The 26380-nt window shown below is 42.6% G+C and overlaps 1 protein-coding gene across 1 annotated transcript in view; it reads right to left on the bottom strand.

The window, feature by feature from the left end:
* ENTPD3 (ectonucleoside triphosphate diphosphohydrolase 3) overlaps positions 1–24214 on the bottom strand; it is a 32508-nt gene extending 8294 nt beyond the window's left edge. The window contains exons 1-9 of the mRNA XM_019498114.2: positions 24002–24214; positions 23206–23256; positions 16813–16940; positions 11078–11195; positions 5772–5922; positions 4780–4939; positions 1383–1613; positions 615–887; positions 385–495 (exon numbers count right to left, since the gene is read on the bottom strand). Coding sequence (XP_019353659.1) covers positions 385–495; positions 615–887; positions 1383–1613; positions 4780–4939; positions 5772–5922; positions 11078–11195; positions 16813–16940; positions 23206–23245 — 1212 coding nt within the window. The 5' untranslated portion in view covers positions 23246–23256; positions 24002–24214. The remainder of the gene's footprint in view (positions 1–384; positions 496–614; positions 888–1382; positions 1614–4779; positions 4940–5771; positions 5923–11077; positions 11196–16812; positions 16941–23205; positions 23257–24001) is intronic.
* Between the last annotated feature and the right edge of the window lie 2166 nt (positions 24215–26380).

Below are 26380 nucleotides of genomic sequence, written 5' to 3'. Positions count from 1 at the left end.
GGTGCAACTGTGTGGATTGCACATCAGATCCCATTATGCCTTTACCTGCACATGTAGAGAGACCCTCTGGTAAAACCAAACCCCTTTTTGCTGTGGCATGAATGACAGCTGTGCAAAAAAGTCACAAAACATAGCTGAAAATACATTTGGTTTGCCTGACTGCTTGTTTCATTTCAAGCAGAAAATGACCTAAGATCATAGAAAAAGTTTCTTGAACCTAGACCAAAGTTTGGAGAGAATTTGAAACTTCTGAAGAAGGAAATGCTAACAGTTATATGCACCATTTAAAAACAAGTTTATTCATCTGAACTAAAATGGTCTACTTCTAAGTGGCATGTCTTTTTAACCTTCCACCCTTTTCAAATGCAGAAAATTCATACTGACCTGGTTCCAGTTCTGTGAACAGAAAAGCCACATGCTTGAATTAAAATCAGTAAGGGAAAACTGTCCAGTTAAATTCAAAGCATTTACTGTATAATAGAATCCAGAAAAGGCCTATAAATAAAAGCAGATGAAAGGCAAATTACTCTCATGACTCTATATAAAATCAGAGGCAGGGAAGAAATGCTGGGATTAATAAGCAGAGTGGGTATGCACTGTGCTTGCAAACTTACCACAAACTTCCCTTTAACCTTTGGCTGATGGATTCCATTAAATGAACAGTCCTCCTTGTCATTGCAAGCAGTGAAGTTAAACAATAAGGACACCACCTCCTGGCAGAGAGCAGTGTCTCCGGTTCCTCTGAAATGTATGAGCTGGTCTTGGTTGTAATTTGCTGGTCTTAGAGACTGCGTGCAAAGGCTTCCACACACGTGTTTCATTGTTAAAACAGTTTCATAATTCTGAGGATAACAAGGATTATCAATCTTGGACTTGTCTCTTGAATTCTGAGGGAAAACAACAGTAAAGTTAATTTAGCAGGAAAGATTTTCAACTTGACAATAATAATAGTACTTTAATTTAGTACATTTATATTATCCCCATTCTCCCCCTTTGGTCCTAATAAAACCATCAAGAAAGCAGTTTACTAATTCAACTTCAAACCAAGTGCTTTCTCACAGAAATCACTCATGAAGTGAGGCAACATTTACAAAGATAGTTTTACTGCTTAGCAGGATTTTTTTTGTGGAGGTCTCTGATGGCTTGAGGCAGATTCTCTAAAATGAATCATCTGCTTGTAACAAAGCTTTCTGTTCTATCTCACCATTTTCCCCTCTATCTTCTTTCACGAGCCCCATGTTTGCCCAGCACTTAGCATTACAAGGCCCTAACTGAAGTCTCAGAGCCTTACCATAAAAGAAATATAAAATGAAAGAAAGAACATGCCCAGAGAGTCAATTGGATACAAACAAGGACAAGGCCGTACACATGCTTGAATATACCTGCAATAGTGATGCTAAGAGCCTCTTCTCAGCCTCATCTCTCCCATAGCACTGGTAGCTGTGGGTGTATACACTGTACTCATAACCATACAGATGCACTTGCAATGTGCTATTGGAAGTCTTCAGGGTGTCCTCTGGGATGAAGGATATTTGTGTGGAGGCTCCTCCTAGATCAAGTGCACCTGTGGTCTCTGCTCCATGAGGATGGCTCCATGTCCTCCAAAGGTTTCTCTGAAAAGCAAAACACAACCTAGTTAGAAATGTTGCCTGTATTATTCTCTCAAGCTCTTCAACTCAGTTAAATTGTATGCTACATATGGTATACTGAAGAGCTCACAGTGGTATCAATAGAAAAGTTTTAGAGTACTATGTTACGTTTTCAGAGGGAAATGAAGCTAAAGAATGAAGGAAATGATCTGACATAGCTTGAGCCCAGAGAAAAGGACAGTTCAGTGATAAAACACTGATATCACTAAACTCTAATCCTGATTCTGACTCCTTGTATGATCTTGGACAAGTCACTTAATTTCATAGCATCAAAAAAGTGGAGATAATATTTACTTCTCTTTCTGAATGAGCTAGCCTTAAGATTAGCTACTGTTTGTGAGGTGTTGTTTAAAAGCCTAAAATAACCACACTACAAAGAATAAAGACAGGCCAGAAGTGAATGAGAAACAGGAGAGAGATGTAGATCCTCCGTTAAAGACTCCATTGATGTCCATGAGCTCTGGAGCTTTCTACCAGGTGAGGACAGCATTCAAAGGTTTTACATTTTAAAACCAATTTCACAAAGAAGATCTACCTTCTTAGGTGGTTTTTAGTTTTTTAGAAGTTATTTGGTTTTCATATATCTCCTAGCAAAATTGCTGTTGAAGCTTCATGTCATGATAATGCAGAATACAGTAATACAAATAATAGTGGTGATAAAGCATGCAAAATCCACAAATATCTTCCAATATTGTTATTATTTATGAAGGAAGTTTTTGCTGTGTGCGAGTACCTGTTGTGTCATGTTCAGGAAGAAGTGAGACTAGACATCATACCCCAGCAAATATTTTCATGCAAACTCCTATGATGAAACCATGATTCTATTGAAACAAGAGCCAAATTCTTCATGTTTCTTTAGTCCTTTGTATTCTGTGTACTAACCTGGTTTCCTAGCATCTTGTGGACCTTTAAAATCCACAAAATCTTCCACACAGAATTTGAGATTTTGATCATAAGCCCTACAAAATTAGAGACCATATTCAGTTATGCCCCTGCAGTGAAGTCAGTGTTGCTGTGTGAGTGTAAGCAAAGGGGAAAAACAATATCCCAGAGTGGAGAGTTATGAAATCACTATGTAGTACTTCCACAATGTTCATATACCATCAATTGTGTGATTAACTCCTGCAAATGTCTCTGAAGTGAGATGTCACTTTGATTCAGATCAGTGAACTATAAATTCACTTTGCAAGCTGTCACAATCTACTAGTAACTCTTCCATAGGGAGAACTAACCATTTTTGGAAGTTGGTTGAATTTCTTTTCAGTCTTACAAGATAACCTAGAATAACCCTCTTGAGTATTCTTGGGAGCAGCTACCTCTGATAAATGCAACTGAACAGTGGAGCTCTACATTCTGGTAGAGTTAGGCCTGGTCTGCATTCAGATTTTTACTACTATAAACCCATACTGTTCCCACCCCATACTGGTGAACAAGCTAAGAGGCTGTGATGTGGATGACTGCACAGTCCGGTGGGTGGCGAATTGGCTGGAGGGTCGCACCCAAAGAGTCGTGGTGGATGGGTCGGTCTCGACCTGGAAGGGTGTGGGCAGTGGGGTCCCGCAGAGCTCGGTCCTTGGACCGATACTCTTTAATGTCTTCATCAGCGACTTGGACGAGGGAGTCAAATGTACTCTGTCCAAGTTTGCAGATGACACAAAGCTATGGGGAGATGTGGACACGCTGGAGGGCAGGGAACAGCTGCAGGCAGACCTGGATAGGTTGGACAAGTGGGCAGAAAACAACAGGATGCAGTTCAACAAGGAGAAATGCAAAGTGCTGCACCTAGGGAGGAAAAATGTCCAGCACACCTACAGCCTAGGGAATGACCTGCTGGGTGGCACAGAGGTGGAAAGGGATCTCGGAGTCCTAGTGGACTCTAAGATGAACATGAGCCGGCAGTGTGACGAAGCCATCAGAAAAGCCAATGGCACTTTATCGTGCATCAGCAGATGCATGACGAATAGGTCCAGGGAGGTGATACTTCCCCTCTATAGGGCGCTGGTCAGACCGCAGTTGGAGTACTGCGTGCAATTCTGGGCGCCGCACTTCAAGAAGGATGCGGATAACCTGGAGAGGGTCCAGAGAAGGGCAACTCGTATGGTCAAGGGCCTGCAGACCAAGCCCTACGAGGAGAGACTAGAGAAACTGGACCTTTTCAGCCTCCGCAAGAGAAGGTTGAGAGGCGACCTTGTGGCTGCCTTTAAGTTCATCACGGGGGCACAGAAGGGAATTGGTGAGTATTTATTCACCAAGGCGCCCCCGGGGGTTACAAGAAACAATGGCCACAAGCTAGCAGAGAGCAGATTTAGATTGGACATTAGGAAGAACTTCTTCACAGTTCGAGTGGCCAAGGTCTGGAACGGGCTCCCAAGGGAGGTGGTGCTCTCCCCTACCCTGGGGGTCTTCAAGAGGAGGTTAGATGAGTATCTAGCTGTGGTCATCTAGACCCAGCACTCTTTCCCGCTTATGCAGGGGGTCGGACTCGATGATCTACTGAGGTCCCTTCCAACCCTAACATCTATGAATCTATGAAAACTGTGTTGGCTAAGGGACCTGGCATGATTTTCTTTTTTTTACCAAAATATTGGTACAAACTCTAGTGTGGATATAGTCATACTGGTGGCATAATAAATTATGGTACATTACCTGCACAAACCATCATTCTTCCTGTATGAAAGCATATTCCTATTTAAATTGATGCAGCTGAAGGAATATTTTAAGCATGTTTATAGCTTTGTCCATGCTAGGGGATTTCTGTTGCTTTAACTGTACCAGTATTGTTGAAGCAGTGTGTGCAAATAAGGCATTAGATTTATCATTCAGCCAGGAATCCTGTTCTGTACCTGATCATGATATAGAACACATTCCATGAAACATATCCCATATAAGGACATAGGTCCTTAGACCAACATGACTACAGCCTACACCCCTGTATCCCTTATAAAGCATTTTCAGTATTACTCAAAGTAAAAACTCTACATTTTTTATTCTATCTTTATAACAAAAACTACTGTAATGTACTTTTTTTAGCAATGCGAAGCCAACGGCTTTTTTAACATACAACTCTTCTAAAATGTATGATTTATAAAACAGTACTGTAAGATAAAACATGCAGGTTTTTTCCACACACCTCCACGAAATTGCCCATTAAATAGTTGGCTGTAATCCATCCATACACCCCTTCCTCTTGCCCAGTTATGATTTGTGCACCCCTAAATTCAAAGGGTTGGGTTGTGAAGTAGCTTTGAATGCTTGCAAGGACTTCATTGGCTGCCGTTTCATTTTGCAACCTAAGCAATTCACAAAACACAACATGCTGAGCATCTGAAAAAGCAATTTCATATTTGTCTGCTAAAGTAATGACTAAAAATACGCCCATGATTTCTTACTGAAAAATCAAAGACTATTTTATCTCAGAGGATCAGCCTGTACTAAGGAAAACCAAGTTAGATGTACAGTTACTTTCTGCAAAAGAAGTTGATTTAAAGCAACTTTAGCAGTGTTAAACTGCAGTTATGTCCAAGAGTGGCCATGTGTATCATACAAATACCTGGGTATTTTGTTCTTCATATAAAACTGTTTTTAGTGCACTGAATGTTTATGTAAAAGGTGCCGACTTGATAGTTATGGGGATTTTAATCTTCTGTTTACCCACAGGATAAATATAAAAGTCAGCTGGTGCCAGACCAGAAAGCCATATACATAAATAAAGTGTAATACATAGGAAGTTATTCATATCCACTGAAACTTCATTGTTAGCTGTATTATACCAGGTGTGAATCTGGCCTTCTTACCATCAAATATACACATACACTGATCATTTACTCAGTGGGAGTTGAGAACACATTCTGAGAAGAGAATGATGTCTATGTACTGCTTTTGGTAAAGCAAGCAAATATTTATTTTCAATGCAGTGAAGTAACATAGGAAAGGAACAACAGAGCTGGAAAAAGCCAAACCAGCAGTTCCAAGTCTTTAGTTTTATTGGCTGAGTTTGGTTTCCTTTTGAGACAGATCAATTCCTGGTAAACAGATGTCTGTTCAACACATATTTTCTTCCTAGTCTCATTTGCTGCATTTCTGTTTATGTACATCAAGAGGTATTATGGGATTGTACTATACCTCAGTAGTCTCATTCCAGCAGTAGCTCCCAGATAGGCAGGGGTATTTTTATGCATATTGGATGGAACTTTCTCCTTGACTTTTTTCATACAGTCATCAATGGGTTTGGCAACATCTCGAGGGCTATTCCCATAACTGGATATGCCAGGGCCTAAAAGAAAACAAGTGGCTAATTTAGTTTTACCAGCTATATCTTAACCTAATGAAAGACATTAGAAGACACAGCTTTTCCCACCCTTTTGAAATTCCAGTTTGAAAAGATGTTTTAACATAAAATATTTAAGTAAAAAATCTAAAAGAGTAATACAGATATTCATGAACATGCCATGAAATGTTTTGTCAGGAATGTTTCTTTTCAGTGTATGAGCTACATCCTCTAAGCTTCTGTCCCTCCAACTGCACACAAACACAAACTAGCAGAATAGCACTTTGTGTGCCCTGCAGTACAGAAAAGTAAGACGTCTCCTGCACGGAAAACTCACAGATCTAAATTACACATAAGTCCACCCCTCTGTGTCCTAAGTGATGTGGACTACAGCTAACAAACTGGCATATGTGAAGCTTTACCTAGCATCCAATGATAGCAAAAATATCAAACTGTAATGTGTAATTTGATCACAGTTTAATCAAAATCAACATCTTCTACTAAGTAGGGACCTAAAACCAGGAGTCACTGCTGGTTGATTGTGAGCAAACACTTCTCTTCCCATGTTTCAGTCTCCCCATCTGTAAAATGGACACGCCCATAATTATTAAGTGAAGACATTTACCCAAAAAAACTTTCTAGAGAGCAACAAGCAGATTTTCCTTTATACAATTTGGGCACTTAAGTGCCAAGGAGGTTTCATGGTCAAAGCCAGACTCCAAAGTAGATATGCCAACTCACGGATTACTTAGAACAAAGGCCTAACCCCACAGCTGTGGGCCTAAGGAACAATAGGATCAAAGTGAGACTAGAGGGAACAAGTAACTGAGCCTCTTCTATGGCTGGTCCCAGTGCTGGATTATGCCATGCTGAAACCCGAAACTATGTCCAGTTTAAGAGGCCCCATATGATAAAAACAATCCACAAAAATCCATGAAAATGGATTTTCATGAAATGTTTAAGATGAATTATTGTTAGTTCTGTACAAATTTATGAACTCAATATGAATAATATCTGTGGAGCCAAATATATGTATATTATTGTCATATTAGAACAAAAATGTCCAGTTTTTTTCTTATTTAGAGACCCCCCACCTCATACTGCGAGGCCCTAAACTGTGGTTTAAGTAGCTTAAGCCTAAATCCATCACTGTCCCCCAGTATGAGATGTCACCCTACTACACTATAGACCTCGCCACCTCAAGGATATCTTGCCAGACTGATCTCTTCACCATAGCTTTCCTATAACAGCAAGAATGAATAACAACAAAAGAACCACAGTAAAGAAAGATACCCCAGGAACAAAACAAAAAACAGTCAACCTCCTTCACCAGTGCATGGTGGGTGTGGGAGAATGAGAATTTCTTATGCCTACCATGTATGTGAATCTATGTCTATTTGTCAGGTACCTCATAGTGTCATGATCAGTGTGATGTAGACAGACAGAGCAGATCCATCCTATAAATGATTATGAACAAGGAGTTATATACAATAAAGGACTTAGGCACCTAAAGCAGGACATTGGCAGAATTGAGGTGTCCAAGTTTAACAGGTGCAGCTGTTGCCTAACCTTGCAAGTATCTAAGTTTGCTAAGTGCTTCCTGGGTTGACTTTGAAGCACTATAGGCAACTGACATTCTGGTTTTGCACATGCCCACAACTGCCCCAGACTAGACAGTTTTGGAAATAGGTGCCTATGTTCTTTGCTGGTTCTGGCCCCAGATCAGTATTCACATAGATTGGACACTTCTCACAGTACTAAATGGAGAATGCTTCTCACTGAATTGATTCCTCCCACACCACCTGCTCATTTTTGTGAAGCCCTCACTCATGTCTGTGCCTAGCTGCTACCCTCATGTAGGAGAGGGAAGAAAGGTAGAAGCATGTTGCAGGATTATTGCTCCTCCCTGTCTTCACTTCCTCCCTCACAGTGTCTAGTTTGGCTTCATTTCACACTAGGTATCATAGGAGACTGACACAGCTTTCATTACTGTGACCATGAGGCACCTTTGAAGAGATTCAAATATCACTGTACATGGTCCCCTGGCCCTTCACATTCTGTCATTCTTTTCTTTCCACTTGGGAGAAAAGCCCTAATTAAAACACACTTAAAAAGCGCTATCTTCAGCATTTTTAAAGCAGCAGAGTTGCTCTGCTGCATTACACATTATACATTTTTTCTCACACCAAAAGGCCTTAGGGAAACATTCTTAATTAGTCAAGACATGAGATGCCAATGTGCATCCACTGATATACAGTCTAGTGTAGGCAGCCTGCCACTTCTGCTACCTGTAAAGATATACCACCTGACAAGCCCTGCTGCAGTTCTTCTGTGCTCTGTGAAAGTTAATATTCCTCTCTACATTTTTTTAAACTACTGGCAGGGTGCATGTATATTAGCACTGAGGAGAGAATAGCTGGTAGGAACTACTTTTCTAAATTTATCAGGAAGCAACACCCTAAATATCCTTTTCCAGAAAAGAACTGGCATAGAGGTTTTTAAATAATCAGCATTGATATACATTTTGGAGAGAGAGAAGGAAAGAAAAAGCCATCTGTGTAGGTCGGGGCTGATATCACAGATCAGCAAATGTCTCATAAGAGAGTTGATTAGTCTGTCTCTCCCTCTCTCATACACATCTAACTTGCTGGAAATGAGACCAATGCATCCAAATAGCTTGTATGTGGTCCTTTCCCAGAGACTCTATTTCCCAGAATATTAAGGGATAATCAAAGGGTTTTTTTCAGTTAAACACTAAATGGGAAACATAATTGGGAAGCTGGCTACAGGATAGGACCCAGAGAGTTCTACTGAACGGATGTGCCATGTCTTGGCAAGAAGTGGCTAGTGGTGTCCCTCAGGGGTCGGTGCTTGGTCCAGTGCTTTTTAACATTTGCAGCAACGATTTGGATGTGGGGGTGAAGGGCTCACTGGCCAAGTTCGCGGACAACACCAAGTTATGGGGAAGTGTGAACACACTTGAAGATAGGCTGCAGATACAGGCAGACCTAGACAGGCTGGAGAGTTGGGTAGATCAGAACCAGATGAGATTTGACATCGAGAAATGTAAAGTGCTCCACCTGGGGACAAACAATCCGTTGCACACCTACGGGCTTGGCAACATCAATCTGACTAGTACTATGAATGAAAAAGACCTGGGAGTAATAATAGACCATAGTATGAATGTGAGCCAGCTGTGCGACATTATAGCCAGCAGGGCAAATAATACTCTGGCGTGCATCAGTCAATGCATCTCCAGCAAAACCAAGGAAGTGATTCTCCCACTCTACTCGGCATTGGTGAGACCACAGATGGAGTACTGCCTCCAGTTCTGGGCGCTGCACTTCAACAAGGACGTGGAAAAGCTCGGGAGAGTCCAGAGAAGGGCCACCCATATGATCAGGGACTTGCACAGCAAGCCTTATGAGGTAAGGCTGAGGGACCTGGGACTCTTCAGCCTGAAGAAGAGAAGGCTGAGAGGGGACTTGGTGGCAGCTTACTGCTACATCAGGGACACCCCTGGGACACATCAAGGGCTCAGTGAACAACTGTTCACCAGGGCACCCTTGGGGAAAACCAGGAGTAATGGTCACAAACTCCTGGCAGACCACTTCAGGTTCAACATTAGGAAAAACTCCTTCACAGCTACGGTGTCCGAACTGTGGAATAAGCTCCTTCCACAGGTGGTGCAATCACCTACCCTGGAAATCTTCAAGAAGAGACTGAACAGTCACCTTGCTGGTGTCACTGACCCCAGTTGCCTTTCCTGCTTGGTGCAAGGGGACTGGACCCGATGATCTTCCAAGATCCCTTCCAGCCCTTTACAATCTATGAATCTATGAATTCAGAGGCTTATACTTTTCATAAAAATTTCCTATCACTGCTATAGGAAGACTGTGTCTGTAAAGGAAATAGTTTTGGGATTATTTTTATTCACTGAAGCCCCACTTTTCACAGGCTGTAATCTTCGCTTGGGCACAGAGTATTTTTGGATCAACTAATTAAACTAATTAAAAGAGAAAAAGAAAAAAGACCCCCTCACCACAAATCACAAACCAAGGACAAAGGCATGTTTTGAAATAGATGAAGAACTACCTAAATTGGCCCTAAAAGTGCTTGTTTTCCCAGGTCTGCTCCTGAGTGGTGCTCAATTCCTCAGAAAGAGGTGAGGACCCCAGTATAATCTGATCCTAAGGAATCCTTGAAATGTTTTGAGGGCTAGTCTCAGTTACTGAATGAATTTGTACACTTGTGCATGGGTGGGTGATAGCACTGGCTCCAGCAAACCACAGTGCAGTCAGATTCTGCATCAGCTTTTCCAACCAGATCTGCTTGTGCACGTCAGCCCTGACTGTGATTCCTCTGCTTTTTGAAAACAAAAAAGAGAATATTAGTTTCATGATTAATTTGGTGACCCACCGAAATGCAAAACTATCCAGCCAAAGCTGAAGCTAGATAACAAGCAAAGGGAAATATGTGACTGGTATGGAATAGAGAATTTCACTTCAAGATTAGACATGACACCAGCCCAAATCAATAGCACTTGTCAGTTATCAGATGGCTGTTTAATGCCCTGTGTGAATTTTTTTTGTTCAGTTCCTAATGGATTAAAGCCACTTCACAAAACCATAATCAAAATCTGTAGCCTTGCTGGCAGTTTCAGTACAGAGGCCCAAGAAACAGCTACTAGAGTGATGATTTTTAATTGTTTGTACAAGAACCCTCCAATTTAAAGAATAGCTGAGGAAACTAGAACATTACAGGGCCAAATTCTCTAGCCCCATCTGGCCCTTTCGTGCCAATCAGCTTTCTCTCTGAGGGAGCTGATGTAAGTCGAGAACAGGCAGCTCCTGCTCAAGCTATCGCCCCCCAGACTTGAGGAGAGGCAAGAGGCATGTAAAGGATTGCTCAGGGAAAAGCAGAGCTCCAGTACACTGATCCTCAGTTGCCTTACACAAGAGTAGCTCCCAGTCTACTCTATCACCAGGACCTGGGTTGGCACCAAAGAACTGTAACCATATCCATATCAGCCCCTACTTCCTAGAACTTAATCGAGCTTGGAGGTGGTAGGGCGGGAAAAAATCAAACCTGATAATTCAGAAAGAGAACTTTTTTGGCACCAGACTATTACTGTATTCACTAATCTCCATTTGATCCTCACCTTTCACGTTGCACTTGAAGGTCTGACTTACTACTCCAGTATCATTTGCTTTTTCTGCTGGCCATTCGTAAACATAGACAGTAGTCCGAGATGATCCGGCATCGAGCACTATTCCATACTGAAAAAATGGTTACAGTTCAGAGTCCAGGAGTTTGCCAGTATTTTGTTTTTTATAAAGTATCCTATGACTTTAAATGTGTGTCACTGTGCCACACACATGCTTAATAAAATAAGAATATTTTGACATGCAATAGATACCGACACACGCAGCATAAACCAGACAACTTTAAAAAATTGCAGCACAGATAGTCATCTTTGCATCTCTAAATACTAACTCAGTGAGAATGGAAAGAGCACTCTACCTTTCAGGGTCAGGCCCAAACTCTGCAGTGAGGCACATGAAGACTTTGTAAAATGTGGATCACCCCAAATCACTGCTGAAGTCAATGGGCAGTGAGTATGTTCAGTACATCATGAGAACAGGCACACACACCACTATATTCCCCATAGGAAACCCAATTCCAGCACTACTATTTCTAGTCCTTACTATAGCTTCCAGGTGTGGCACTATGTCCAGTCTCTACTACATACAAATGCTATCAAGGCAAACTTCAGTTGTCTTCTACAGCCATCATAGCCTCCACTCATCCTTTTCAATTTAACAAAAACTACAAGAACAGAAGAAGGCATGCTTGATTGAGCTGCAGACTGAAGCTCTTTACAATAAATGGAATAATTAATGATTGTCTGGGATACGAAATTCTTTACAAAGTTCTAGATGCCTCATATATCTTGTGAGATGTACCTACTCCCTTAGCAATCAGAACTGTAAATCTTAACTCTTAAGTGCTAACAGTTAGTAGGCCCAGGATGTTCTGACTGCTGGTATCATGAGCAAAAGATGACCTTTGTTGTTTCTTTTGAAATACAATCCAAATAAATAGGGTTAGTTCCTTATTTTGTAGCTGATTCGTAACTGGTACAAATGCTGCTAATATCAATACTAGCACATTAGTGATGGGTTTGGCTTGCTGTATAAAAGTGTTCATAATATTTGTAAGTTTAAGTGCTTCTCTCATTACAGGGATGTCTGAAAACCAGGAAACAGGATATTCTCACTTTGGATTTATTCTCTGCTCTGAGAAACTAATGCTTGTCTAAGATAGTTTTGACAGGGATGATTCTGCACAGGTTGGACTAGATGACCTCCTGAGGTCCCTTTCGCTTTTCTATGATTCTTTTACAGTCAATACCTGTTACTAGCAACAGGGTGATTAGCTGTTGTTCCTAAGCAGCTCTGGCTGTTATAGGGAGTGTCATCTGACTTCATGGTATACAGAATATTCCCAAGGAAAAAATGCTGGTAAGAGGTTGCTGTTCTTATCAGTTGCTGCAATCAAATGTCAACTGTATGATTCTTTACTTGTATTACAATCTTTTCTAAAGTCCCCCTCAGATGAGGGCCCCATTGTGTTAGACAACATACATACACATAGTAAGAAAAAGTCCCTAGCCAAAAAATGTCTGCAGAATAATATCATTATCAGAATAATATCAGACTTACCACAGTAATATCATTATCCCCATTTTACATGCAGCTGGAAAGGGAAGATGATGGAGACTTCCCTTATCTGCTTCAGAGTTACTGAATTTATTTACAACCCCCAGAATCTCATTGGCAGGAAACTCATGATAACTGAGGACTTGGAGATCCCGTTGATACTCCTCCCTACCATCAATTATGCTTTTTAATGTTTTAACTCAAATGTGGGGGTTTTACCTCACTTTTCCAATTTATTTACTTGCATTTGAGAATCAGTGTCTGGCTGTGGCTGTTTTTACATTAAAAAATATCAGTCTGGCTTGATAATTTGTACCACTGACAAGCTGAGGCCTGATTTCCTTGTTCCCTTCCTCTGTTGCCTTTTCCTCTGTTCTTGTCATTTCTTCTCTTGTTCCCAGAAACATTCTATTTTTAAGGCATTACTTAGGCCAAATCTGGGCTAAGTGCTGCATATGGGAGAGGGTGAAACTGGGCTTCCTATATTTTAAATGCATTGTGGGAGTGCAGAAGACAGTCTGTGACTAGAACAACATAATTTGAGACAAAGGTCAATAAAGAAGAGAATAGCATGAGGGGGCGGAAAGTCGGGGATCCCAAATACTCAGGGATGATCAGTATACCATCTGTTTGTTATAATGTATTGTAAGATTAGTTAAGAAAGCAAAAAGGGAAAACTGATCAAGGAAAAAGGGGGTGGAACTCCACTGCTGTCTGGAAGAACTGGGAATGAAGAAAAGAGAAACAGCCTGAAGGAACAGAATGTTTCCATTTTCTGTCATGCAGCATTTCCTGTTGCTAGAGGCACTGCCATGGTTGTAGTCACCATATTAGTATTCTATTTTTCCCCCTCACTTCACTGACACTGGTAATAGATTAATGGAGTAGATTCCACTGTCAGAACTTTGTGTAATAATTTATGCCTGTACAAAGTGGGCATAATACTTTACCATTCTAACCCAGTAGTGTTTTACACCCAGTGTTCACGTCTACACATGCAAGTAATTCACACGAATAAACTCTGCAGCTTATTACTCCGGAGTATATTCCTACATAGCACATGGAGTCTGGTCGGAGCAGCCTGGGCTGGCAGGTCAGCCTGCCAATCTAGGGCTGCTCCAATCACGCTCCACATGCTGCAGAGGGGCTGGCTGATGCACAAGGGTACTTCTGTGTGGGGGCTGCCTGCTGGCTAGCCTCATGCTGAAACACCCTGTAACCCAGCCATCTAGGGCAGCGTCTCCATGTGCACTGCTGTGCATGAAAAATCTCCACTTGTAAAGAAAAACTCCAAGTCCTACCCTGCTGTAGAGTTTATTAGCTTTTTGCACCTTAATAGGGGTGAACATGTAGATGCTGAGACATTTACTGTACAGTTAATTAATCAAATGCATAGTAAAGGTCTCATGTAGACATGCCCAGTGTGCCCAAAAGCTAAATGAAGTGCAAGGCAGGTCTGATGTCTCTGATGCAACCTGCTGACCAGTTTACAAAGGCCTGGTCTATCTCAAAATCTTGCACAATTTAACTCAATCTAGCTAAATAAATGCAACCCTGTAGAATGGACACAGTTAAGACAGTTAACCCTCCTTTAAATCAGCTTGGCTTAATTTCATAATTTACTAATGCAAAATAAAAGAATTACAGCAAAGGTGGGACCACTTTAAGTGTGTTCGTATGGGGGGCTTGTTCCAGTTTAACTATATAGATTTTAAATGAATTTTAAGAACCACAATTGGGAACATGGTCAAAGCTTCTTGAATCAATCAGTTTGTGCCCACAGCTTGCTATTCCACATTCAGAACACAATCAAAAGCATGTACCAGATGACAAAAATGATTTGACAGGGATAAAACTATAGGACACTTTAACGTGCGATTAAGAAGCTGTTTCTATCAATAAAGAAATATATTTCCAGGCATTAGGGCTCGCTAAATTCAAAGCTAGTGTTTTTAATACCACACTTATTTCCAAGTCATGGTACTGAAGGATATTTGCATTTCCTTCAGCATTCTTGTTTCATAATATTTGAACAAGTCCCAGGCCTTTTGAGTGCCCTAGCCTAAACTGATGGGTTAGTAAATCCTTCACAAATTACTGGATTAGAAAAATGAAAGCCTCAGCTCTTCCAACAGGCATGAAACCAAAATGACACATGTTGTGTAATGCTTGCCTATATGTATAGTAGAAACATGACCCTGAAGGCAGAGTGCTATCAATGCACCTGGAAAAGTACTACTATGCAATAGTCCATGCTCCAGAAGGTCATGTTATAAGTGATTTAGTTTTGTGCTGAGTAGTTGAAGCAGAAGGAACAAAGCCACTTGTAAAGAAAGAGATAATAGTTTTCCTTTTTGCTATTGCCATAGCTATTTGATTTCAAGCAAGTACATATATTAGGATACTTTCATTTCCAAACACTGTCACATCAGCATATGTGTTATGGGCTTCAGTGACTGGTGTTTCAAGATCCTCCTTTCCTGCCAAAGAACCCAGTCAGTCCTGCAAATGATGAACATTTGCTGCAAGATGCTAGGCCTCCTCAAATCCAAATTCATGCTCCAGAGCAGCTGTACTTATGTTCATACAAATAGCTGGAAACCCCTGCATGAAAAGCTTTAGGGTACTAAAAGTAACTTTAGGCCACAGTAGCTATCACTTAAAAGCTGCTAATTCTAGGACATTACTGTATCTCAGGATCAAAGCTATCCTTTCAAAAACAACTCTTTTTGATGATCACAGCTGAATTCTGAAGTGGTACAAAGGGAACAGAGTAGGACAGATAATGCACCATCTTAAGTTTGTTCAGCAAGACCCCTGAAGACATAATTTCCATAAACCTCAGTGCTACAGAAAAGTCAGCCCTGACTTAGCCCTATGAAAAGGACTCATGATGAGCAACCATGGAATTAGCAGTACATCAGCAGAGGGGCTTTATAAACCCATGAGGCACATCCCCACATGCAGAGGCATGCACTTGAAGTGGCAAAAATAGTAGACACAAATTTGTGCCACAACTTTTTGCTGCAGTGCACACCCCTACATGTGCACTTTGGTGTGGGGCAAACAGACCCACTTTGGGGAAACTGCCCTTTCCCCACTCCTCCTAGCTCTGGCATCCTGGAGGAGCTGAGGGATTACTAAAGGAGTGGAGATACTCTGGCCAGCAGCCAGACCATCTCCTAGGAGGACCAAACCTCTGTGTCTACCAGCACATGCTCCTTTTGCGTGTGCCATGCCGCTTTTTTCACGCCATTTTTTGCGCTGTTTTTTTACTACCAGGAATTCCCGGTAACAAAATTTTCCCCTGTGCTAGGCATCTTAGAGAGCACTTCACATCAGCACTAAGTCAGGGTCGGACTGTTCTCCTTTAATGTGTTGGTAGCTGTACAAAGCATAGGACTCAAAGGATCTGAACTCACATTTTCTCAGGAAGGGGCTTATTTTTTATTACCTTGCTCTTAAGTGATACATATCAATTCTTCTAAGTCTGCCCACATAACCTTTTAACTATGTTGCAGCTGAAAACAAAGTCTGAATATATCTTTCAAAGTACTTCAGTTAAACTTTTCAGATTTACACACACTTTCACGTTGGTATTGTTAGAAGGAAGGGTAATGGAGCTAACAAGTCCTAACTTGTGTAGTGACTCTAATTGCACATTAAGTTCCACATGATGCTTTTTGATGCACATGTAACTTGCAAGAACTACGCAGTTTCACACACTTATCTGAGGCCAAAATTAGCCATTAGCTAAATCATTTCATAAATCATTTCACGAATTAACAACTTTTTATAACAACTACTGCAAAGCCTCAATCTGGACTGATAAAGGAAATTGTTTCTTCTCATAGAGAAGCTCAGATTCAGAGGAAGCATTGTTTAGCAGCTAAAAGACTAAGAATGAGGGACTCTTCCCCACCCCCCCCCAGCTTTGCCACTGCCTTTCTGTGTGACCTTGGGCAATTCCCTTGTTCTCTCAGTATCAGTCTCTCTATTGGCAAAATAGAGACCTTGATACTTAGCTCAGGGGATATATGAGACTCTAACACTTAAATGCTAGTAAAACATGTTGGGATTATTATGTAAAACACATCAGAGAGATTATCACTATTATTCTTTTAAACAACAATTTATCAAACTCTTCCATTTCCTTCTGTCCTTCAAAACATACCTTCAGTCCTGGAGAGAGGACCTCTTTTCGGTTGATCTGAATAAGTGTAATAGCAATAATAACAATGATGCTTAGAAGAAGGAATACCAAAGCAACAATGGTTGGACTTCTGGAGAGCACTCGGAAGCCTAAAATGAAAAGGGAAAATCCATATAAGGGATATTAAAGGCACATCTTACTCTTCCTCACTCTATTTGAATTCAGAGAGCTGTACCATAGTCCATAGGAGGCAAAATTCCTGATGAATTCCCAATGGAAGTATTATAGATGATCTACAAAATTTGCAGCTACAAGAGTACCTGTGTTTTCTCAGGAACTGGCTAGGAAAGGTGCTTTGCACCAACTAATCTACCTCTGTAACGTAAAAGGATGTTTACACTTTTCCTACAGTGACTCTGGCCTAGTGAGTCTCAAGCAGGGTGCCATGTGATCCTTTCAAGGGTGCCACACGGTGTTATACAACGTTACTGCTATTAGGTTTGCAAACATGTTTCACAAGATAAACCCAGAGATCTCAAATAGGATCCATAGTGTCAAAAACATTCTGACCGGTTATGGTCTTTCTGAGTTCTTTACAAGAAAAGCTTTGGTCTATTTTTCCATAGTCAAAAAAAGAATTTAAACTAACAGGTGGAATTTTCCAAGGGGTGTCATGAATCTAAAATGATTAAGAAAGACCGCCTTAGCCTATCACCAAGAAACAAGCCTCACCTTGCTGCTTCTATTCTGCACACACTGCATGCTGAAAAAGTGTTGTGTGCAGTTGCCGTTAGAACAGCTATACACTGCTCTCAGGAGCACACCCAAGATTAAGATCCTAAGAACATCCATAGGCATGTTCCCAAAAGCTCCAGGCATGAAAGAACATTTTTGCAGTATTTTTCACATGCTGAGAGGGAGCAAGCATTGTTTCTCAGTCATGCCCCTGGGATCACTAGCATAGCCATAACCTCTATCTCTTCGTAGTAGTCAAGTAACACACAGTGCACTGTCTAAACATGATCCAAAGATGACTTAAGAATCATATAGCAGACAGACACTGTCTTACTAACTGCATTAATGAAGTTCAAGATAGTTTTATGGGTGGGCAAGTACAAAGAGTATTATTATTATGTAGTGCCCAAGGTATCCTACATGCCTTACACATGAGTAAGGGAACAACTGCCCCACCCAGAAGAGTTTATAGAGTGAACCTAAGTATAGATGTGAAAATTAAACTCAAAGGTAAAGGTGCTGTTTGTATGCTGTTTCTGCTGCTCCTAATAATGTTTCCAAGGAGTTCAAGGAGGGTTTGTTTTGTTTTTTCATTGTACTGTAATTACTATTAACCCTTTATCTCTTCCACCAGAGGTGATCCTGCCTGGGCAAATGTCTCTCCTTATTCAAAAAGGTATTTCAGTGCCTCAGAAGCAATAACCTTTATGCTTGCCCTGAAAGGCAACTGTGGATGCACAGGGGATAGGGAAGAGGGGAGCAGAATTAACAGGCTGGGAGAATGGCTGGAGATTGATGGAGAGGTGCATCATTGTCTCTGCATAGATCAAAGGGAAGATAATACTGGCAAAGGCAGTCTTAAATATTCTCTAATACAGAGGAACCCCCTTAAAGGCAGAAGAATCTTAGAAGCTATTATCAGGGAGCAGTGGCAAAGCTGTAGGGGTTCCCAAGCTGGTGCAGAGGCAATAGGCTTACATATAAATGTCCATGGGACTCGATGGATCCTGAGACATCCATGTAGTCCAGCCTCCTGCTATCACAGGCAACCACATCATACAAACTCCATCTTAAAATAATTTGGGGATTTTTTTACTCTTGACAATGGAAGGCTGCTACAACATAAGTCTCCAATAAAAGACTGCTACAATATAATGTTCTTCTAGTTTCCAGGCTAAGTTTATTCGAGGCTAATTTATGCCTAATTCTTATATTCTTGTCCCAATATTGTCCTTTAGCTTAAATAGTTCTTCTCCCTCTGTTGTATTTAATCACCTTTATGTATTCATGAAAAGCAGTCAATTCTTTTCAGCCTTTCCTTACCTAAGCTAAACAAACCAAGTTCTTCTACTTTAATAAGACAGGCTCTCTATTTCCCCTGATCATCCTTCTTTCTCCATACCTGTTCCTGTCTAAATTCATCTGCCTTGAACCTGGGTGACCAGAATTGCAATACAGTACTCCAGAGGAGTTCTTATCAGAGCCCTTCATAATGGTATTAATACTGTCTTTCCTCTCCTGGAAATACCTCTTTCCTGACATTTCCTAGGATTGTGTGCGCCTTTCTCATGGTCACATTATATTGGTGGGTCAGAGTCATCCAGTGACTCACTAATACATCCAGCTCTTTCTCCTCTTTTGTCATTTCCAACGGATTAACTCCTAATTTATAGCTATTTTTACTCTCTAAGTATACAATCTTGCACTTAGAAAGGAGATGAAATTCATCAGTACATTTACTGGAATTCTCAAAGTCCAGCAGTTCTTCCTGTGTGTTATTTAGATTCTCCTGTGTTAATGAGGGGGCTTCTCAACAATGCCATCCTCAAATAACATTAGCCTACACCTACTTGTTATTTTCATAACTACATGACTATGCACAAATAGTCATTGATTTAAAAAACAAAACAGAACTATTCATCATAATCATAGGTGCCAGGGCTACAACCTGATGAAAATATTAACAAAACTGGTCATCACAAGATTAACCTTTGAGGAATTCAACTAGTAACCACCCGCTGGCCTAGTAATTTCCTTGTTGATACAGTTTGTTGTTGTCTCCTCCTTAACCAGTTTTTTTATCCACCTTGTGATTCTGATTTTAATTCCTATGTTCTCTAGTTTAACTAATGATTACTCATTGGAGAAGTCAAGATATTTTAGATATAGAGTCAAGATATATTGGATGTACTGCTTTCTCCTTGCCTAGAAAGAAAAGATATTGGCATAACGTATATTTAGTAAACCCATGTTTTTATCCCTTTTCCTAATTCCCTCTGTGTCTTTATTAGTCTTTACTTCCAAATTTTAAGGTATTGCCCACTTCTGAGGTCACACTAACAGACATGCACTTGCCTGGATTGTTCCCTCCTCCCCGCCCTTAGATATAAGGTGCTACATTTTCTATTCTCCAGAAAATGGTACCATATGGTACCAACACAGGCCTGATAGATTAGAAAGCCTTGCTACTAAACTTGCAATTTCATGAGCTAGTTCTTTCAAAATTCTGCAAAGGTAATTATCTGATCCTTTCATTTAATTTCAACCAGGGGTACTCAACCTCTGACCCCAAGGCCAAATACAGCCCATGGAGTCATAGCATCCAGCCCACAGGGCTCCCCACAGTAGTTGGACAGGACACTGTCCATCTGGCCCACCAGCCAAAAAGGTTGAGCACCATTTCAAATAAAGATCTCTCAATCCCAAATTATTTTCTATAACCAGCTCTTCTTTCTGGAGACTCCCTTCTCCTTCTGCCCTGCAAAATTTCCCACCCCCCTCCCCCCCACGAAGGGCGGGGAAGCAGGGAACAGGCTCTTCCTACTATCTCTTTATTCGAGTCTCCCATTATTTTTCTTTTTAATAATGCTAATAAGATATCAAGCCATGTCTCAGCAAAAGTACCTAGGTGCCTAAAGCGTAACTTGGATGCCTCTCTTCTGCAATACAAAAAAAAAAAAAAATCCTGCTCAGCTGTCACGTAACTCTGGAGGTATCTAAACTTACTAAGCACTTCTGTGTTTAGCCTTAGAGTTCTCTAGGTACCTGCAGCTGCAGTTCTGAGAATGCCCAAGTAGTCATTGCTTTAAAAAAACAAAACAGAACTATTCATCCTAATCATAGGTTGTGGTCTTTACACCTAAGGAAAGCAGAAAATTAGTTATTACTGCCTTGCAAATTCCTAAATAATTATATGATTTTCCATGTATATATTATGCCTGGAAGTGACTCACCTATTAAAACTTATTTAGGATTCAGTGGCTGCATCTACACATGTGCTTTATTGTGGAGCTGACTAATTAGCTCCGTAGTAAAGCATCACTATCTACACATGTGCCCCTATTAGGGTGCAATCAATTAATTAACTGCTCTAGGATAGTACTGTCTGGGACAAGTACTATTCTACAGAGGAGCAGTTACATCCAGTGAAACGCATGTGTAGACGGTGACAGGGCTGGCTGGGGCACTGCTGGCTAACCTAGCCCCACACTGGAGTACCTTTATGCACCAGCCAGCCCCTCCACAGCATTTTGAGCCAGGGCAGAGCAGCCTTGGACTGGGAGGCTGACCCCCAGTCCTGGGTGCACATGTAAACACTACACCAAGGAGCAATAAATTCCAGTGCAAACCATACCGGAGTTTATTGCTACATGCCAACTGCATGTGTAGATGCACCCAATTATGCCACATAGGCCCAACCATTTTGAGACTGATGCTGCTACTTCCAGTCTTCAACAGAGATGGCACCCTACCATCTACTGCCATAAGCCAATGTGAAGCGTGCCCAGGACCACACACCTATCTATCTTGTCTCTGTCCCCTTAGGTGCACTTTGCACTCCTGTGGTGAACACAGGGAGCAGTCCCATAAATAGAGGCATTATAAGCCCTGGTACAATGCATGCAAATGATAGGGAACACTCTTTATGATCTATCCTGAATCACTTTGGTACAAGTCTGCCACAATTTAAGACCTAATAAACTGAGAATAATGTGCACAATGTAGTGTGTACTTAGTTAAGTTCTGAAGTTTCCTAAAAGCAGCATTCTTAGTATACCTGTATGTTAAGGGTTGCATCCTTATTTAATACAAAGTTAATTTTTATTAGCATGTATTATAATGTGGTTCCTGTTTGAAAATCATTAAGTTGTCACGCAATATGTTTATGGTTAGGCTGAATTTGCTTTACTCTGCTGGGTCATTTTAAAATTGTTAAAAGGAGCATTATATGGAAAATATGTGAATGATAAGATGAAATACTATTTTTATATCAGAAATATTATATCGGAAATTTACCCAGAGAAAATGTGCACAGAGGAGCCATCAATGAGACTTATCAATATATACAAATAAACCCTAAAGAACCAATCCATGTGAGAATGGATAAAACATGGATAAAACTTCTGCTTTTGTAAAAACAAGACAGCCCCCAAACAAACCCTTTCTTTTTCTACATATGGCCCATTTGTAAACTTTACATGATCACAAAATAGCATATCATTGAGGGCTGGGTGAGAGGAAAGTATCATTGCCCAATGTATATATTTCATTCATAGATCAAAACATTGATTTCTGCAACTTGAAAAAAATAAGTTACTAAAGAGTAAAACCTCAAGACAAATTAATATTTGGACAGAGCCCTTGAAAATGTACAGTCACACTGAAGAGCAAAGCAATATACTATTAATACAGTACAATGATTGTTGCACTACTGCTTTTTTGCTACATCTTTTTCAGCACAGAGCAATGTACCCAAATATATATATTTCAAGGAATCACATATTTCTACAGACTAGCTCCTATTCTCATTGAAGTCAATGGTAAAACTCCCACTCACTTTAGCGCTACCAGAATGTGACCCCCATCTAAAGTGACTTCATGTGTCAGAAATCTTTTCAATAGGAAAAATATTATATGAAAAAGCAAGATGTGTGGCATTCCTCTCATAATCCAGTGTCACTGCCAGACAAAACAATTTAATCAGAGCATAATTTGAAAATCTGGGCCAGGATACTCGCCTGTTTATTAGAGGTACACCTTAGATTCCACAAAGTTAAATATTATAATTACATAGTACTCGGGTTGTGCAAAGCTGTAAAACTTCCTGTTGATGGACCAGAAGTATAAGACTATACTCTAGTTTCAGCTACACACAATCAGCTCAGTACATTTCAGTTTCACGGAACACCGACAGCAATATTCATCCCCAATTCACTAAAGTCAGCAGAGCTGAACAGGGATGAATTTGTCCTGTTGGCTTCCACATGAATGTAAGTGACTCAGTTTAGCTAATGTGGATTTTAGGCACCAAGCCAGCAGCAACATTTTAAAAGATGTTGATAAAATATCAAAGGCTAGTTATACTTTATTACTAAAACACCAACTTTCCAGAGCAAGTGATAAAATAAATACAGGCGCCTGTTAAGGCCAATTAAATTAAATATAATGGACCACACATGAAGACATTGGAAAGACCACTTTCTTCTGCTTCCTGCAGCTGACGCTAGATGAAAGGAATCACTTTCTGCAAAGGAGAGTTGGTGCCATGACAAAATGTCTTCACGCCTCTGAGATATAAGCGTCACTAGGTTCAATACCCCTCTGTATACATGCAAGCATAGATTACAAGCTGAGATTCATTTTTCTCAGTTCCTTGCAACACCAAGCCAAGGGACTAACCTGCCTGTTCGCAGGGCGGGCGGGCAAGCATCGTCAACATCTTTTCCCGACCTGCATCATGGGAGAAATACAAATGTTTAAAACAGGAAAAAAAAAAAAAGAAACAGGAGGCCTTGGGCTGAAAGCTTAGCTGCAAGAGGCCAAAAAAAGGGTGGGAAGTTCAAAGAAGTATATATAACATCAGGATGTGGCAAGTTAAAGCTTCCAAGGTTGAGAAGGCCGAGCGACTGGAAGGAGGGTTAGCGGGATGCTGGAGCCATAGCGGGTCAGGGGGGGCAGGGGAGCAAGGCTATTCTGGGGGTGATTGCATCCAGTCATACAAAATGAGGGTTGGGAGGGACCTCAGGAGGTCACATCTCATCCTACCCCCTGCTCAAACCAGCCCCAACTAAATCAACTACATAACTGAAAGCCTCCAAGGATGGAGAGTCCACTACCCCTCGGGGCAGCCTGTCCCCGGCTTCCCCACCCTTCTGGGGGGCCAGTGTGCAGGGCTGAGGGAGGAGGGGGTCTCCCATGGCAGAGAAAGCTCCTGGCAGCTTATCAACACAAGGGGGGTCGGGTCAATCCTAGCTTCCCCCATGCCTGCAGGGGAGAGAGAAGGAGGCTAAACCCAGCTGGGTCCTGAACCGACCGCACAAGCGATAGAGACATGGGAGAAACCCCCATCGGGGCATCTCCGCTGCCCCACGCGCCGCCCCGCCAGCCTCCGCCCGCCCCGCAGCAGGCGCCGCGGCGGTGGCTCCGGGCTCCGGACACGCGGGCTGAGGCACTGCCCCGCCGGCCCCCTCCTTACCCCGCGCGGCGATGCGATGCGATGCGATGCGATGCGATGCGATGCCGGGCCCGCCGCCCACGCCGCTTTGGGGGCGGCTGCAGTCGCGGGGAAGGGGCTGCGTGGGATGGAGGAGCCGGCCCCGCCGCCGCGGCAAAGCTGAGCTCCGCGGGGAGCCCGCAGCCGGCTCGCCCAGGCGGGGAGGAGGGAGCGGGGGGGTGTCCTGCTCTGGTCCCTCCCCGCCCTCCCCCGCGCGGGGGCTGAGGAGCGCGTGTCCCTGGACCCCACCGAGTTCCTCAGCATCCAGCCGGCAAAGGGAAAGGGGGAGAAAGAGGCGACCCGGCGGGTCTCGCAGCCACACAGACTCCTGAGGCTGCAGGCGCCCCTCAGAAAATGCCAGCTCCCCGCTTTGCTCAGAGCTGGGCCAGGGGGCCCGTCTTCAGAATAAGAAGAGAAGCCCTGCCATTCCCCCAGCCGGCCCTGCGCCCATCGAGCCCACTCTGGCATCGCACGTGGTCCTCTGCTCAGCATCCCCCCTCAGGGCGTTCCTGTCGAACCTGCTGCTGTTTTCTCTTTACCTGAACCCCAAAATCAACCCATTACCTCCCCCCGCAAAAAAACCCTCCTCATGTGTGCTATGGTGATCCAGCACAAGCCACTTCTCCACTCAAAGCTCCATTTCTTGCACGTTACACCCCTGCCACCCTTTTCTGGTGCACAGCCCTTTGATAAGAAACTGGGGTTTTAATCGGAACATCAGCATGGAAGAGACCTGGGTCATCTGAGTCCAGTCCTCTGCTATTACAGCAACTATTTTATATAACCTTGATCATCAAGCTTCACCCTAACCGCTCAACATAGGTAGGTGACAAATCACCTTTTACACCACTGCAAGTAGCAGCCCTGCCTCCACTGTGAAGGGACCCTCCTCTTATCCCCAAGTTAAGAAGGTTATGTTAACCTTATGTATCAAAGAGACATGTCACACACTAGCAAAGAACGGAACCTGAAAGGGAGAGCAAACTGGGTCTGACCAAGGGTTTTCTCCCACTGTTCCTCTCTCAGTTGCAGCCTCCAGCATTTAAGGTCTAGACAGCTCTAATTCAGAGGCTGTATCCCTAACTCCCGTGCTCAGTAGCTACTGATGCCCCCTTCCTCCAAGAATATGTCCAATTTTTTTCAATCTAGCTAAGCTGTCAGCTTCCACAACATCTGGTGGCTGTGAGTTCACACTTGAATTACATGCTCTGAAAGCCCACACCTAGGCAGAAAGCTTTTGACTCTGGATTCCTATTTGAAATCTCTGGCTGCGTCCAGATAAGCACGGACGTTTCCTTGTGCCGCTGCTACTTCTCTCTGGGGAACACCCATGCCACATGCGCTCTGGTGTTCAGCAGATTACCCCAGGTTGGGTAAGGGAGGCTGGGGCTAGCAACCGTGCTGGCCCCAGCATCCTTACGTAGGGTCTTTGGGTCCTCCTGGGGCAGAAGGAGTGTGGCTCTGGCTGGCTAGGCTCCAGTTTTGGGCAGCACACATTGCCACCATATGCACCACCCTGCTTTTTTTGGCATGGGTTTCTTTGACCCTTGGATCTCCTGGGGTCAACTCCCCACACCTTGCACTGCAAGGTAGCAACATTGCAGAGCCACTGGCAGGAATATTCGAACGCTCGTGGCGCACGGGCCAAGTCCCAGAGGACTGGAAAATGGCTAACGTGGTCCCCATTTTCAAGAAGGGGAGGAAGGAGGACCCAGGCAACTATAGGCCAGTCAGTCTCACCTCCATCCTTGGTAAAGTCTTTGAAAAAATTATCAAGGCTCACATTTGTGAGAGCCCGGCAGGGCAAATTATGCTGAGGGGAAACCAGCACGGGTTTGTGGCAGGCAGATTGTGCCTGACCAATCTAGTCTCCTTCTATGACCAGGTTACGAAATGCCTGGACACAGGAGGAGGGGTGGATGTCGTATACTTAGACTTCAGGAAGGCCTTCGATACGGTATCCCACCCCATACTGGTGAACAAGTTAAGAGGCTGTGATGTGGATGACTACACAGTCCGGTGGGTGGCGAATTGGCTGGAGGGTCGCACCCAAAGAGTCGTGGTGGATGGGTCGGTCTCGACCTGGAAGGGTGTGGGCAGTGGGGTCCCGCAGGGCTCGGTCCTTGGACCGATACTCTTTAATATCTTCATTAACGAGGGACGAGGGAGTCAAATGTACTCTGTCCAAGTTTGCAGATGACACAAAGCTATGGGGAGAAGTGGACACGCCAGAGAGCAGGGAACAGCTGCAGGCAGACCTGGATAGGCTGGACAAGTGGGCAGAAAACAACAGGATGCAGTTCAACAAGGAGAAATGCAAAGTGCTGCACCTAGGGAGGAAAAATGTCCAGCACACCTACA

Source organism: Alligator mississippiensis, chromosome 5, assembly GCF_030867095.1.
Source record: "Alligator mississippiensis isolate rAllMis1 chromosome 5, rAllMis1, whole genome shotgun sequence".
NCBI lineage: Eukaryota > Metazoa > Chordata > Crocodylia > Alligatoridae > Alligator > Alligator mississippiensis.
The sequence above is the reverse complement of the archived record's forward strand: the minus strand, read 5'-3'. Positions and strand labels throughout refer to the sequence as shown.